The sequence below is a fragment of the Rhinatrema bivittatum genome, chromosome 2, assembly GCF_901001135.1.
Source record: "Rhinatrema bivittatum chromosome 2, aRhiBiv1.1, whole genome shotgun sequence".
Lineage (NCBI taxonomy): Eukaryota > Metazoa > Chordata > Amphibia > Gymnophiona > Rhinatrematidae > Rhinatrema > Rhinatrema bivittatum.
In genome coordinates this window covers 412489708-412504979 of record NC_042616.1, presented here as the reverse complement: position 1 = coordinate 412504979, position 15272 = coordinate 412489708, and the positions used below count along the sequence as shown (strand labels likewise).

At 43.5% G+C, this 15272-nt stretch overlaps 1 protein-coding gene across 1 annotated transcript in view; it reads right to left on the bottom strand.

Annotated features, from left to right (window-relative positions):
- Window positions 1-15272, bottom strand: part of GCAT (glycine C-acetyltransferase) — a 48027-nt gene that overhangs the window by 21459 nt on the left and 11296 nt on the right. The window contains exons 2-4 of the mRNA XM_029590119.1: window positions 7616-7746; window positions 7169-7270; window positions 3376-3522 (exon numbers count right to left, since the gene is read on the bottom strand). Of these exons, the coding sequence (XP_029445979.1) occupies window positions 3376-3522; window positions 7169-7270; window positions 7616-7746 (380 nt within the window). The remainder of the gene's footprint in view (window positions 1-3375; window positions 3523-7168; window positions 7271-7615; window positions 7747-15272) is intronic.

Sequence of the window (15272 nt, the reverse complement as noted above, 5' to 3'; positions counted from 1 at the left end):
AGGAGGGAAAATGAATCCTGATCATTTGCAAGTGAAGGTCTGCTGGCAGGGAGCTTGCTTGGCAAACCTATGGATGCAGCATGGGGTTCAAAAAGTAATACACATGGAATATCACCCAGGGGAGGAGTGACCCTCGCGTTGGGCATGCTCTGAGGAATGAGGGCAAACCTCAAGTGCCTTCTGCCCCTAAGAAATGTGGATACAACTAAAAAGCAGCACAGCCTAGAGAGTATAATTCCACATACAGAATGGTTATGATATCCTTGTCATGTGTTTTAGGCTTTTGGCCCCTCCTCTTTCTACAATTCTAATTTGCTCGTCTCCTGCACTTTCTCCCCCCCCCCGGGCACCCTAAGTCTCTGGAGAGAGGGGGCCAAAAGATAGGGCAGAGTTTGGCACCAGCACTTACACTGGTGGAAGGGAGGGGGGCACCACTCATTCTCCTCCGTATCCCCCATCCCTTCTCAGTCTTGCGCGTTACCTCCGGTGCCCAAGTTTGCGAATGGAGAGAAGATGCTGGAAGTGCAGAAGCAGAACAGTGCCACCTGAGAACACGGCAGAGAAAGAACAAGCAAAGAGAGAGAGCGGCAGATCTGGTAAGAGAACAGAAGAAGAAACACAAAAAACATTGGAGGAAAGGAGGCAAAACACTGAACTGAGGGAGACAAAAATGGAGTAACAAAATGTAAGGAGGACTGGAAAGAAAGAGAAAGTGGAAGAGAATGACAAGGGCATATGGAGAAGGGCAGAACCTTTAAACCAGCAATAATGACTTAGAAAACAGTTTTCTTCTGGGTGAATCCTCCAGTGCCTTCCTTCCTAAGCAGTACAAGAATTTCTGATTCTTAATTCTATTGAATTTTTCTGTTTGTATTTAACTTCTCTTTTCTGAAATTCTTTAGGTCTTTTCACGCCATCACAAATTTTGGTCAGGTTTGGGGTGCTGGAGGAAGTGACTTTGTGTTTTTAAAGTTTTGGGTTTTTTTGCTGGCTGCAGCTTGTTTTGTATCTGAAATAGCAAAGAAGTAGAAAAAGCTCTTCCAGGGAGTAAGGTATGTAAAGAAATGCAATCTAAGATCCCAAACTACCCAGAAAACAAAGGTTATTTTCAGTCAGTTTTGTGTAAACAAAGATGGCTCCCCCATCTGGCATTCTAATATGAAGGTCACAGCATTATAAATCTGTAACAGGAATCAACAGTAGACAAATGCTGAAGCTACACGCTTAAAAAGGCCACCTGTCCTTTGCTTGGAAAAAAAACAAAAACACCCCAAAATGCTTTTTTTTTCTGTCCAAAGAAGCATGTTTGGCGAAGGATCACCATCTTGGCGTCTTTTTGAACTGCAAAAAATTCTCTTTTCACAAATTTGCCACACTTCAAGGGTCCAGAGACGTATAAAACCTTCATGTGCTAGGCACCATGAGAACTGTCAAAACTCACCGGCCGACATTTCCTGGCTGCTGATCTCGTGCATTACAAAAGTCAGCAGGCAGGAAGTCACCAGCTGGCAAGTTTTAAAAACGCAGGCAGCACCGGTACACATAGTTGACGGATACACCTTGTCAGCTGCCAAAATGAAGGAAAAAAAAGGGGCCCAGGACGGCTTGCAGAGCCCATCTCACCAACTGCTAAAGCATGAAGGAGGGAGCTCTGGGTGGCTGGCGGAGCCCAACCACTAACTGCCGAAGAGAGAAGGAGATATCGGTGGCGTCTGGCAGAGCCCATCCTGCCAAACTACCAAAGAATGAATCATGAGGCCCACAGTGGCTCTTGCAGGAAAGGATGTGGCGGCACACCTCCCTCCCAAGCAGCTAGTGTGGGTAAGGGAGATGGGAAGAGAGGACATTATGAGGGAAGGACACAAAGGGGGGGCAGTAGACATCATCATGAGGGAAGAAAGGTCTAGTTGGGGAAGGGAGAGAGAAAGGGAAGGTTAGAACAGGTATAATTCCTGCACCTCTCTACCTTGACACCCTCCATCTCACCACCAACCAGCCCTGTACCTTTCCTTTTAGATAATTATAACTGATGTTTGGGACAGATAGGGATGGTGGCAGAAAAGGGGTAAGAGCAGAAAATGACTGGAGCTTGGCTAGGACTGGGATGACACTGCCAGCCGGGGCATCGGGGCAGACTTGGGGGTGGGGTGAGAGGCCCTTACCTGCCAACAATTACTTTGTTCATTCACTCAATAGACTTTATAACAAAGGCATCATTCGTGCCACATGGCTCAAAATAGTTTCTGAAGGTCGGCCACTCTCTGCAGTGCTTTCCCACTGCCTAGTCAGGTTTATGTCAAGCGATAGTTTTCCCATTACAACACTGTATCTATCACCTAGCACTATGGAAAGTACCTGTCAAAAAGTGACACAAAAGAGCACCCTTCTGAAAAGTGTGAAAAGGTTGTATTTTGTGGTCCAGCTTGCAAACCGCAGAGAGGCAGGGCAGGATGGCATTGTACAATCAGGAGTGGAGATTTGAAGTCTGCCCATTCAGAAATCAGGAATTAGCTTGAAGACAGTGACCGGGCCCATACAAAGTTTATATACCATTTACTGAGTGCTCAAGCAACAAAAGTGTATTTATCTGTGAATCCCTTTTTTAGGAATTGGTTGGTTCTATTACAATATGATGGATATTATACAAGTACATTCCAGAAAAGAACATTCCCAAAAAATACCTAATCGATACCAGCATGTCTGAATTGTGAGACCTTTTCCAAAATGGCCACCCACAGAGGAGCTGAGGAATTTCCTAAAGTAGCATTGCATACAGATCTCTCATATGTAGGTTCATTAGGAATATCCTGAAAACCAGATAGGATTATGGTCTTCAAGGACCAGAACTGTCAATCACGGACCTAGAGGATCCCTGCTGGGGTTGAAAAAAAATTGGGAAAGTCAAAATCTCTCAATTCAGAAAAATCTCGTTATCCTACCATTTGGAGATGTATATTTAGTTATGCCTGTCATCTCTTTGAGCCATTAGACTGTTTTTCTACTTTTTAATAAAAACAGGGCATTTTTAGGTCCACGGTGTGGTGCACTGCCAGGATCAATGTTTGTTTACACCCATGGTGCAGAAGGAAAGATGGAAAAACTAATGCAATGACGAGCGGGGTGGGACAGTTTTTTGGCTTTGATTTGCTGCGCCCTGGTTGTGAACAAAATTCCCCTTGTACCAGCCCCAAACAGCATCTCTTTAAACAAATTACAATAGGACAGCACGGGAACAGAATGCACAATGTGTGCAGCCCGGCACGATGATCCACCTGGTGGCCTTTAAGAATACTGCAACCGCTCGCTAGAACAGAGCAGAAAAGAGGTCCCTGCTGGCCACACAGGCTGTGAGGGCGGAGCCTGCCCTTCCCCTACCTGCGCATCCTTTAGCTTGGTCTCCAGGTCCTCCATGTCCATGTGTTTGTAGCGATACTTGTTGGCCTTGCACAGACGGATCCCATCAATGATAGAGGCATGGTTTAGCTCGTCTGAGAGTACCGCATCTTCTGGGCTCAGCAACACCTAAGTGAAGTCACAGAAAGAGAACGAGTCATTTGGGAGGGTGCAAGAGGTATTTGCAGACTCTGTGCAGCAATGTGGACAGGCAGGATATAATACATTAATGTTCCTGTGCGGTCTGTAGAAAGGAAAAGTGGCACTACGCCAGCATCCTTAATACTGCTTAGCCAGTCGGGGCATCAGTTATTGCAAAACTGTACAGTCCACATGGACAGTAGAAGGGTGCAGAGCACCTCTTCCCTCTGAGTCTGGCACTCCCTGCACAGCACCAAAGCATGCTTTGCCACTTAAGCCAAACGCATCGTGCACTGTGTAAAAACCTGGCTGTATCAACAGCTATTTACATAAGGGTAGATTTTATAAATGTACGCTCTTTTGGCTAAAATAGCTATTTCACCTCCCCTTTTAACCATGCCGGTAATCGTTTTGCCTTCCTTCTACCTTTCTTAATGTGTGGAATATATCTGGTCTGTGCTTCTAGGATGGTATTTTTTAACAATGTCCACGCCTCTTGCACACTTTTTACCTTTGTAGCTGCTCCTTTCAATTTTTCTCTAAAATTGGAAGAAGGATCCAACAGAAGAAAATAGGATAAGGCATAAGCATTGGTAAGTTAAATGTAAGACATTGATAAAACAGGCTAAGAGAGAATTTGAAAAGAAGTTGGCCATAGAGGCAAAAACTCACAGTAAAAACTTTTTAAAATATATCCGAAACAGAAAGCCTGTGAGGGAGTCAGTTGGACCGTTAGATGATTGAGGGGTTAAAGGGGCACTTAGAGTAGCTAAGGCTATCACAGAAAGCTTAAACGATTTCTTTGCTTCGGTGTTTACTGAAGAGGATGTTGGGGAGATACCCATTCCAGAGAAGGTTTTCATGGGTAATGATTCAGATGGACTGAACCAAATCATGGTGAACCTAGAAGATGTGGTAGGCCTGATTGACAAACTGAAGAATAGTAAATCACCTGGACCAGATGGTATATACCCCAGGGTTCTGAAGGAACTAAAAAATGAATTTCAGATCTATTAGCAAAAATTTGTAACCTATCATTAAAATCATCCATTGTACCTGAAGACTGGAGGGTGGCTAATGTAACCCCAATATTTAAAAAGGGCTCCAGAGGCGATCCAGGAAACTACAGATCAGTTAGCCTGACTTCAGTGCCAGGGAAAATAGTGGAAAGTGTTTTAAATATCAAAATCACAGAACATATAGAAAGACATGGTTTAACTGAACAAAGTCAGCATGGCTTTACCCAAGGCAAGTCTTGCCTCACAATTCTGCTTCACTTTTTTGAAGGCGTTAATAACATGTAGATAACTGGTAGATGTAATGTATTTGGATTTTCAGAAGACATTTGACAAAGTTCCTCATGAGAAGCTTCTAGGAAAAGTAAAAAGTCATGGGATAGGTGGTGATGTCCTTTCGTGGATTACAAACTGGCTAAAAGACAGGAAACAGAGAGTAGGATTAAATAGACAATTTTCTCAGTGGAAGGGAGTGGGCAGTGGAGTGCCTCAGGGATCTGTATTGGGACCCATGCTTTTCAATATATTTAAACATGATCTGGAAAGAAATACGAGTGAGGTAACCAAATTTGCAGATGATACAAAATTATTCAGAGTAGTTACATCACAAGTGGATGTTGATAAATTGCAGGAGTTTGAGAGACTGGAAGACTGGGCATCCAAATGGCAGATGAAATTTAATGTGGATAAATGCAAGGTGATGCATTTAGGGAAAAATAACCCATGTTAGGTTCCATATTAGAAGCTACCACCCAAGAAAGATCTAGGAGTCATAGTGGATAACACATTGAAATAGTCAGTTCAGTGTGCTGCGGCAGTCAAAAAAGCAAACAATGTTGGGAATTATTAGAAAGGGAATGGTGAATAAAACGGAAAATGTCATAATGCCTCTGTATCACTCCATGGTGAGACCGCACCTTGAATACTGTGTATAATTCCGCTCGCCGCATCTCAAAAATGCATCTCACTGCATTCCACTGGAGAAGGTACAGAGAAGGGCGACCAAAATGATAAAGGGAATGGAACAGCTCCTTATGAGGAAAGAATAAAGAGGTTAGGACTGTTCAGCTTGGAGAAGACACGGCTGAGGGTGGATATGGTAGAGGTGTTTAAAATCATGAGAGGTCTAGAACGGGTAAATGTGAATCGGTTATTTACTCTTTCGGATAATAGAAAGACTAAGGGGCACTCCATGAAGTTAGCATGTGGCACATTTAAAACTAATCGGAGAAATTAAACTCTGGAATTCGTTGGCAGAGGATGTGGTTAGTGCAGTTAGTGTAGCTGGGTTTAAAAAAAGGATTGGATAAGTTCTTGGAGGAGAATTCCATTACCTGCTATTAATTAAGTTGACTTAGAAAATAGCCACTGCTATTGCTAGCAACGATAACATGGAATAGACTTAGTTTTTGGGTTTTTTGCCAGGTTAGGCCACTGTTGGAGACAGGATGCTGGGCTTGATGGACTATTGGTCTGACCCAGTATGGCATGTTCTTATGTTCTTATCTAGTCTCTCATGTTTCCACTGGCCCTGCTTATAATCCTTTCCCTGGTTCTCGTGTATCTCTTAGTAGACTGTGTGTCTTCTCAAGGTGCTTCTAGTCATAAGTCTTGCTGTATTGGGTCAGACCAAAGGTCCATCAAGCCCAGTATCCTGTCTCCAATAGTGGCCAAGCCAGGCCACAAGTACCTGGTAGGATCCCAAGGGGTAGATAGATTCCAAGCTGCGTATCCCAGGGATAAACAATGGTTTTCTGCAACTCCACCTTAATAATGGTTTATGGACTTTTCTTCCAGGAACCTGTCCAAATCTTTTTTTAAGCGCAGCTACACTAATAGCTTTCACCACATCCTCTGGCAACGAATTCCAGAACTTAATTATGCATTGAGTAAAAAAATATTTTTTTTTTTTATTAGTGTTAAATGTATAACCTGGTAACTTCATTCTGTGTCCCCTAGTCCTCATACTTTTTGATATAGTAAACAACTGATTAACATTTACTTATTCCATTCCACTCATTTTATAAACCTCTATCATATTTCCCCTCAACCGTATATTCTCCAAGCTGAAAAGTCCTAACCTCCTTAGCCTTTCCTCATAGGGGAATCTATCTATCCCCTTTATCATTTTGATTAAATTTCTCTGTACCTTTACTAATTCTGCTACATATTTTTTGCGATGTGGTGACAGTGCTGCACACAATACTCCAGATATATTGAGTCCACCTCACTTTTTAGCGTAGCTGTGGTCTTCACATTGTTGAGGCCTAAGTTGAGCCCCATGCTCCCAAGCTGGTCCTTGTCTTCCTGTACAGGCCTACTCTGATGTCTTGGTGTTCACTCTGGTCTTTCTTCACTCTGTTTCTTGGCATCCAAACCTCAAATCCTCTCCAGCTTTCTCAGAGTCAATACATTCTCTCTTTTATCTTGGTATAACTTTGTTGACACGTTTCCTCTCTCTTACCTTTCCATCCCTGGTGTTCTGGCTAGTGGTTCTCTCCAAGAACTTAAATTCCATCATAGAACACCATCCCCCAAGCCCACCCTATCACACACATCTTACAACCTCCACTTCATCCCCCAAACACCCTGTCATCCCAGCCATGTGCTCTACCAACCTCAAAGATCCCAGCATTAGCATCAAAGCAGCTGATATACAGGATGGCATCTTCTCGATGGTGGAACTGAGCAACCTTCTTCTCCAGGTCTTTGTGGATGCTCTGTAGAGACCGAGAAAAGTGATCAAAACAGAAAAAAAGGTAGGAAGAAAAAGATAGAGGGAAAAAGTGACTAGGAGAAAAAGAGAAATATGTTTTATCATTAACACCACCAAAGGGCTCCAGATTTCTCCCAGCTTGAAAAGGTGCACATCATAGAATCACAAGGCACATTATGAACAGCAATGAACAATGTCAGAAGAGTATGAAGATAAACCATACTGTTAAGCCACAATCCCAGCAAACCAGTAAAGAAACCAGACACTCAATGGGCATCAGGCTGTGCCTTCCCTGGGCAGCCTAGCTTCTTTCCCCTCCCGAACACTACCAGCAGGTTTGACAACACACCTGAGTTCCACAAATGAAGCGCACGGAGCTGAGGCCAGCCCCATACTGGTCCAAGGCTTGCAGGCCGGAGCGGATCACCTCTGGGTGGCTGGACAGCCCCAGGTAGTTATTTGCGCAGAAATTCAGAATTCCTGGTAGGGGAGAGTAAAAGAGCATAACATCAGCAATGTGGGGTTAAAGGAAAAACTTCTAGATTAATGTACATAATCTCATTCCTGTGAAAAAAAAACAAAAAAACAGAACAGCCAAAAATGTTCAGACAGAATTTACAAAGTGCTTGAACTTTTAAAAAAGGCTCCTCCAGTACTAAATGTCCCCATGCAAATACTCGTCCTTTAGCTTGTGTTTGTCTGACTTATGGCATTCGAGCATTATTTGTTTAATTTACTGATTAAAAACGTATTTGCCCATCTGGGTACCAGAATAACTGGGTCAGGAGGCTTAGGCCAGGTCCTTTCAGGAGCCAGCCCTCATTAGACAACGGCTGAAGCCCCCAGTTTGCTATGGTCCTACAGTACCAGCAACCGCATTTTGCACTACTTCAGCAAGACTTGAGGTAATAAGCACCCTGCACCAATTAAAAAGGCTACTTTTAAGCTATTGATTAACTCCTTTAAGCAGCTGCCCTGCAATTCCACACACAGTGCCTTGCAGAGCAGCTTTATTTCAGTCGGGAGTGTTGCATATTACTTCCCATGCACTGGATTCCAGGGGGCTCGTCTCTGGAAAGCTCCCAGGCCCTTGCTTAACAAATGCCAAAACTCACACAGCTATAGCTGCTGCTACCTGGCTTGCAGTTATCATGGCCATTTATTTATTTTGCATCTATCTTCTTAGATGATGTTCTGCCTTCTTGCTATGTGCCTCAAAGAAGATTACAATAAAATAATCTCCAATACTGTAAATAATTTAATGTCATATCCCCGCCCCCAAAATGCTGTCCCCCTTTGTTTCTCCTCCAACCCGAATAAGCAACAATCCCCCCACCTCCCACCCTTCACTCTAATTAATGCCAACCCTCCCTACCGATCCAATCTAATTAATGTCAAGCATAATATAAACTCTTCAAAAGTCGGCTGTCCCCGTTACCCATCCTTGCCAGCCTTCCACCTCAACAATCCCATGACAGAGCAGCTAATATTACATTGATCGTTCTCCAGCTAGGAGCAGATCAAACTAGGGAAAGGCCGGAGTAAACAGCCAAGCTCTTAACTTTCTGGTGACACGAGAACTAAACGCCTAACTTCTTGTCCTTTATATGCCACTATTCCTAAAAGGCTTGAGGCAGAACACAGGAACATACAACACCACAATAGCTCTAACAAACTGGCACAACAAATGTAGACAGAGCAATTTATAATTCCCGATTCTCGTTCCCGGGAAGAAGAAGACGACACTAATTCAGCTTGATTTCTGCATGCCTGTTCTTGTGGCCTAAATGCAGGACCCACCATTTGTTCCCAGTCCAGATCTCATCTGCTACCCATCTGGCTCCTGCACTGGAATATCACCACTCCCTACACTTTGGATGGCTGTACCCCGAACAGTGTTTACAATCCAACATATCTCATACTTGCTGGATAGTTATCACCCCCCCACACCCCTTCCAAATTCTCTTTTCCACTTACGTAGAGTTTGCAACAGGAAAATACCAGGTGACATAACTTGAAGAGACACCTCAGAAAGTTTAATTTCAGACCCATATTCAGTAAGCTGGCAATCAGAAAAGTTACTCTGCTAAAGTTAGCAGGTGTTCAACGGGACAAATCTCCCACTGAATATACTTGCCTAAAGTTAACCCAGCTAATTTTAGTCAGATACCTTTAAACTTTCCAGATATATTCTGAATACTACACGAGAAAGAGCATTTTCCATTGCCTCCCCCAAAATTTGGAACACCCTACCCAAAGAACTGAGGACCCAGCACATCCTGAAAACATTTAAAAAAGACCTAAAAACATTTTATTCCGCAAACTCTATTCTAACTTGACACCTGATCATCCCAGCCCTCAACAGAACTCGCAAGCATAATCCTCCTCTTCATGCTCTGATGTACCCTCCTTTTCCACCCCTCCCTGCTCTCTCACTTGATTAAGTTTATTGAAAATGTTCTCCTCACTATTCTGTTATTCAACTACTAAGAAAAAATGTTTACTGTTCACAATACTCTACTGTTCCCAACTACCATGTTAACTCCATTTGATTGTATGCTAATTGCATATTTTGTAAACCGTTATGATGGCTCTACCGAATATCGGTATATAAAACTCTACAAATAAATAAATAAATATAGCTGGGTAGGTTTAAAGGTATTCGGGTAGTTTATCCAGATAAGTTTAACCCTATCTGCATGTATTGAAAATAAATAGATCCTCCCCACTGACAACCAAGTTTAGCCTGGTAAGTCAAAATTTAATCTAATTAAAAAAAAAAAAAAAAAATGAGATGTGGCGGGGGCAGCATTATCCAGCTAACTTAGCCAATATTTAAAACTATCCAGATAAGTTAGCCGGATAACTCTAGGATTGCCTCATAACAGTCCTGAGGTTATGCAGGTGCGTGTACCTGGATAATTTAGTACTTAAATCGGCTAAACTTGGAGCAACACTGAAAGGAGCCAGGAGCATGTAAGATTGTACCAAACTCCCAGCTGGTGTTTGGGGAGGGTTCAGGAGGGGGAGGTTGAGGGGGTTGGGAACAAGAGGGGGGCTTGATGAATTTGCGTGTGATATTGTAGGGGGAGGGGAGCTGGCCTCAGGATGCTATGACCCCCCCCCTTTTTTTTTTGCAGTTAGAGGGGGCTGGGAGGAGGATTAGGTGCTAGCCCATAGTACTTTCAAGTAATTTGGGGGTGGAGAGGATGGATGGACTGGGCCTGAAAATTCAGAAGGATTTTTGTGGTTTTGATTTTTTTTTTTTTTTTTTTTTTTTTTAAACTGTGTCCAGCTATAAACCCCAGGTTTGTCCAGCTAATTCTGAGACTTAGCCAGACAAATCCTCAGTGATTTAAAGAAATAATTATACTGTGGGGATGACCAACTTACGGACCCTTCTCTTCGCAATGAGGTTGTGCACACCCAAGTCTGGGCACTTTTAAGAGCAAATCTGATATGAAATATATTTTAAAAAATGCAGTACTGGGAAGGCATGATGGTGTCTTCCATATAAAATGCTCTGCCGCCTTTTTTTTTTTGTGGCGATATTGTTTTTGCATGTGAAAACACAAGGGAAGGACGCCTGTCTATGCTGTAATTGCCCTTCTGCTTCTGGCCCCATATATAACTTCATTATTCACGGAGGACACAGCACAGATCTTGTTAGGGCTTAGATGCTGGTGCCAGAGCTGGCCTCCAATCCCAAACGGACCATAAGTTCGGGTAGACTTCCTCCAGAAAAATGCCCAAAGAGCTCCCAGTGTTTAGCAGCTTCAGAATCTCTGGATAGGAATGGAAAATAAACAGATGATATCATAATGCCTCTGTATCTGTCCATGGTGAGTCTTCACCTTGAGATTTGTTTGTGTTTCTGGTCGCCCCATCTTAAAAAGATACAGTAGAATTAGAAAAGGTAGAGAGAAGGGTGACCAAAATGATAAGAGGGGATGGAAAAGCTCCCCAATATGGAAAGGCTAAACTAGATAGGGCTCTTCAGCCTGAAGAAGAGACGGTTGAGAGGAATTATTGTAGAGGTGTATAAAATCTTGAGTGGGGTGGAATGGGTAAACAGAAATGGTTATTTACCCTTTCAAATAGGACTAGGTGACAAGCCACAAAGCTAATAACACATTTAAAACAAATTGGAGAAAGTATTTTTCACTCAATACACAATTAGATTGTGGAATTCGTTGCCAGAGGATGTGGTGAAAGCAGTAAGTATAGCTGGGTTTAACAAAGTTTTAGACAAGTTCCTGGAAAAAAAGTCTAAACACCATAATTAGCCACATAGAGTTGGGAAAGCCACTGGTTATGAGTAAGAAGGACTGGATCTATTCTTTGGGATCCTGCTGGGTACTTTTGACCTGGGTTGGTCACTGTTGGAGTCAGGATGTTGGACTTGATGGAGCCTTTGGTCTGGCCCAGTGAGGCATTTTCTAATAAGCCAGTTGACTAGGTAGTAGTGGACCAATATGCCCCATTTGCATAGTGCTGTGGCCACCACTACCATCACCTTAATGAAAGTTTTTGGGGTGGTCACCAGACTGAAAAGTAGGGCTTGGAATGTTTGTCCAGCACACAGAAGTGCAGAAAATTTTGATGGGAGTCCCATATTGGGATATGAAAATAGGCCTCTGTCAAATCAAGGGATGCTAAGAATTCTTCTTTCCTTACCAACATGAGGACAGTGGAGTGCATCCATACCAAAGCATGGTACTCTGAGACACTTGTTGACCCCTTGGAGGTCTAGAACAGGACAAAAGGAGCCAAAGTAAGTACACTGCTCCTGATCTGCTAAGGGAACTGGAACGATAGCTTGCAGATCCTGCAGTCTTGCCAGTTTGGCTATTACTACCTTCCTCTTGGGGAAACTATATAGGCTTGGGGGATCAAGGTTGTACGTCCTTCGAATTGTGTCTAAAACCCATTGGTCTGACATGATGTGGGTCCATTCCATGTAGAATTGCCAAAGGAGTTTGCCTACCAAAACTATCATGGAAGGGACCCTCTGAATATCCGTGAGGTGGGCGAACCAAGCCTGAGGCTGCAGAGGAGTCACACTTGGCTTTTCTTGCCCCTTCAAAGGAATGGTATTTAGCCTTAGTGGCTTGCTAAGGCATATACTTACTTGTTTTCAATTTTCAGTATTCTCTGAAGCACTGGCATCTTGGGCCCCAAGTGCCTGATCGAGGCTTATTTACCTTTGGGGAGCCTTTGAGGTTTGGATTCTCCTAAGTCTTTGATTAGTTTCTTCATTTCCTCCCCAAACAGCAGTTTGCAAAGGTAAACCTTAGATATGGCATCTGCTGCCCAGTTTCGAAGCCAAAGCAGCCTCCTGACTGCCATACCTGGTGCAACCACTTGGGGTGCCATCCTAATAAGATCATACATGGTGTCTGCTAGAAAGGCCATGCCAGACTCTGGGAGCCGTTGGACTGAGTGCACTGCTGCTTGTGCTATGTAGCCTCCACAAATAGCGGCTTGTAGGGACATGCAAGGCTTGTTTTAACACAGCCTCAATCTGTCTGTTCTGGAGGTCCCTTAAGGCCGCCCCACCTTTGACTGGAAGAGTTTTTAGGGTAACTCCTGAAATCAGGGCGTTTACCATAGGAATCCTGAGTAGGCCGTTTCTAGCTTCTAGTGGTAGGGGATAGATCTTACTCATAAGCTTGCCACCCTATTAACCTCCTGGGGGGGGGGGGGGTACTATTCAGTTAACACCATGTTCTTCAGAGCTGGGGGATAGAATTGGGTCCCCTTCTATCTGGTTGTCTCCCTTGGCTGCTCTCACAATTTCTGGCTCCATCACATTAGTGTTCAATGCAGAGAGTTCTTCCCTACGAAATAACCTCACAACTGAGGACTCTTCTTCTTCGGACAGAGTGCTCAGAGCTTTTGCCACACATCAAGCCCTCCAACGACTCCTGTATCATAGTGTGAGCGGGGAGCCTGGGGTCTTCATGGCCACCTTAAGCCACTTATGGGCTGGAGCCCTATAGTCAAAAACATTAGAAGATCTGGGTAGGGAAGGAACTGCGTCTCATAGTGCAAAAGACCTGGTGCATAAAGAGCACAAACTTGGGAGAAAATGCCCCATGAAGCCCCTGAGGGGATCCCCCTTGAGGGTCCTGGGGATCTGGGTCTACTCCAGATTGAGACTTCATGCCCTGCTTTCCAACCAAGGAGGAATCAGAAGAGGGGGCCCATGAGCCTGAAAGCATGCAGGACCTGAAGGCTTTCTAAATCTGGAGAGCCCAATTCTGGAGCCACTGCTGAGGTTGCGCCTGCTCCTCTTGTTCGTCCTGAGGGAGGAAATTAGCAGCTCCCACATCCTGCAATGCTGGCTCTGTGTCCAGAGGGAGCCAGCTACTGTAGGGAGCCTCCTAGTGCCACACATCACGCACCTGAAGCCTGTGTTCATGGCATTTTTCTTCTTTTTAAATCTACTTCTACTGAGCAGCACGACTGCCTGCTCTGGGAGGTGCCAGCTCTGTAGTGAGGAAGCTGCCGTGGGCCCCATCAAAGTCAACGTGCACGAAAACACAAACTTCCTTCATTCCGAGCCCTGCTCATCACTCCCCACAAGGGAAAACAACATTACTCACTACTTCCAGGGGCTTGGAACCGTGCCTTGGAGTTGGGACACGGCAGTAAGTCCTTGTTTTTGTTCCCCTCTGTGGTTCCTCCCCCTCCTTTTTTTTTTACTCAGCTTTATGTTGCTTGGAAAAAAAGATACAAAGCAGGAAGTAAAGCAACATTTATTACAACTTCCGCTGCAAGCAGACCACTGAGAATGGGGAGGATTGCCATGCGCAGAAGTGCAAATGACTTGCTGGTATATTGCTGATTTCATGCCATCACTAGACTGAGCCACACCGTTCCTCCGCTGGTATCTGAGCTGCGCTGTGCTGCCATCGTCTTTTCCACTGAAACTATGCTTGCCACCCATATTACAATTACGGGGCGAGCTCCAAGAGCCTCACAGATTTCTCCAAAGAGCCGCGTACATCTCATGAGATGCCAATTGGCTACCCCTGGACTACAGACTTGTCCTCACTAAGCCACAGCTGCTGGACACAGAGACTACTGGCAACTGCCAAATGCCACACCCCCTTATAGCTGGACATAATGTCACAAGGAAAAAAAAGGTGTGTCCTCTGTCTCCAGCTGCTGTGGAGGGGGGAAAATGTCATAAGTAAGGACTGGTCTAGCAGGAAGATAAGGAATAACCATTCAGTCCTACTTTGTTTCCTAACCTCCTATCCCATAACTTTTAATTTTCTGATGAATCTGTCATGAGAGACTAAATTAACACCTTCTGAAAATCCAGAAATATTATATCAACCTGCTCATTCTTGTTTGTTAACGCTTTCAAAAAAATCTCTTCAATTCTTTATTTATTGCTTTCTCATAATTAACAATAAACATTTACACAAGAAACAATCATGGTGGCAGCATCTAAGGCAATCAATTTTTCTTCATAAAAATACCTTTATCTTAATAAACATCTGTCACTAATGATTATACAAAGAAATATAAGCGAAATCCTTACATATTGAACGGTCATAAGGAAAAAATAACAACTTCTAGGCATTTTTACATTTTTGTAGGACCCAAACTTTTAATACCGGTCTATTTTCCCTCGAGGAGATCTTTAAGACCCATTGGATCCACAAAAGAATATATGTTTTACCCTCTAATTTCACAATACATTTACATGGATATTTTAAACTAAAATATCCCCCTTTATCCATTACCTCCTTTCTATATTGTAAGAAATTCTTCCTACGAATCTGTGTAGGTCGAGTGAGATCAGGGAAAATCAACCCTTTCAAAAAAAAATCTAATAAATACTTAAGGTAAGACTTCACTTTGTTAAATTCATGTTGGCTCTGCCCCATTAGTCTTTGTCTATCTGGATGATCAATAGTTTTGTTTTCTAGGATAGCTTCTACCATTTTTCCCAGCACTGATATCAAGTTAATCAGTCTGTAGTTTCCTGG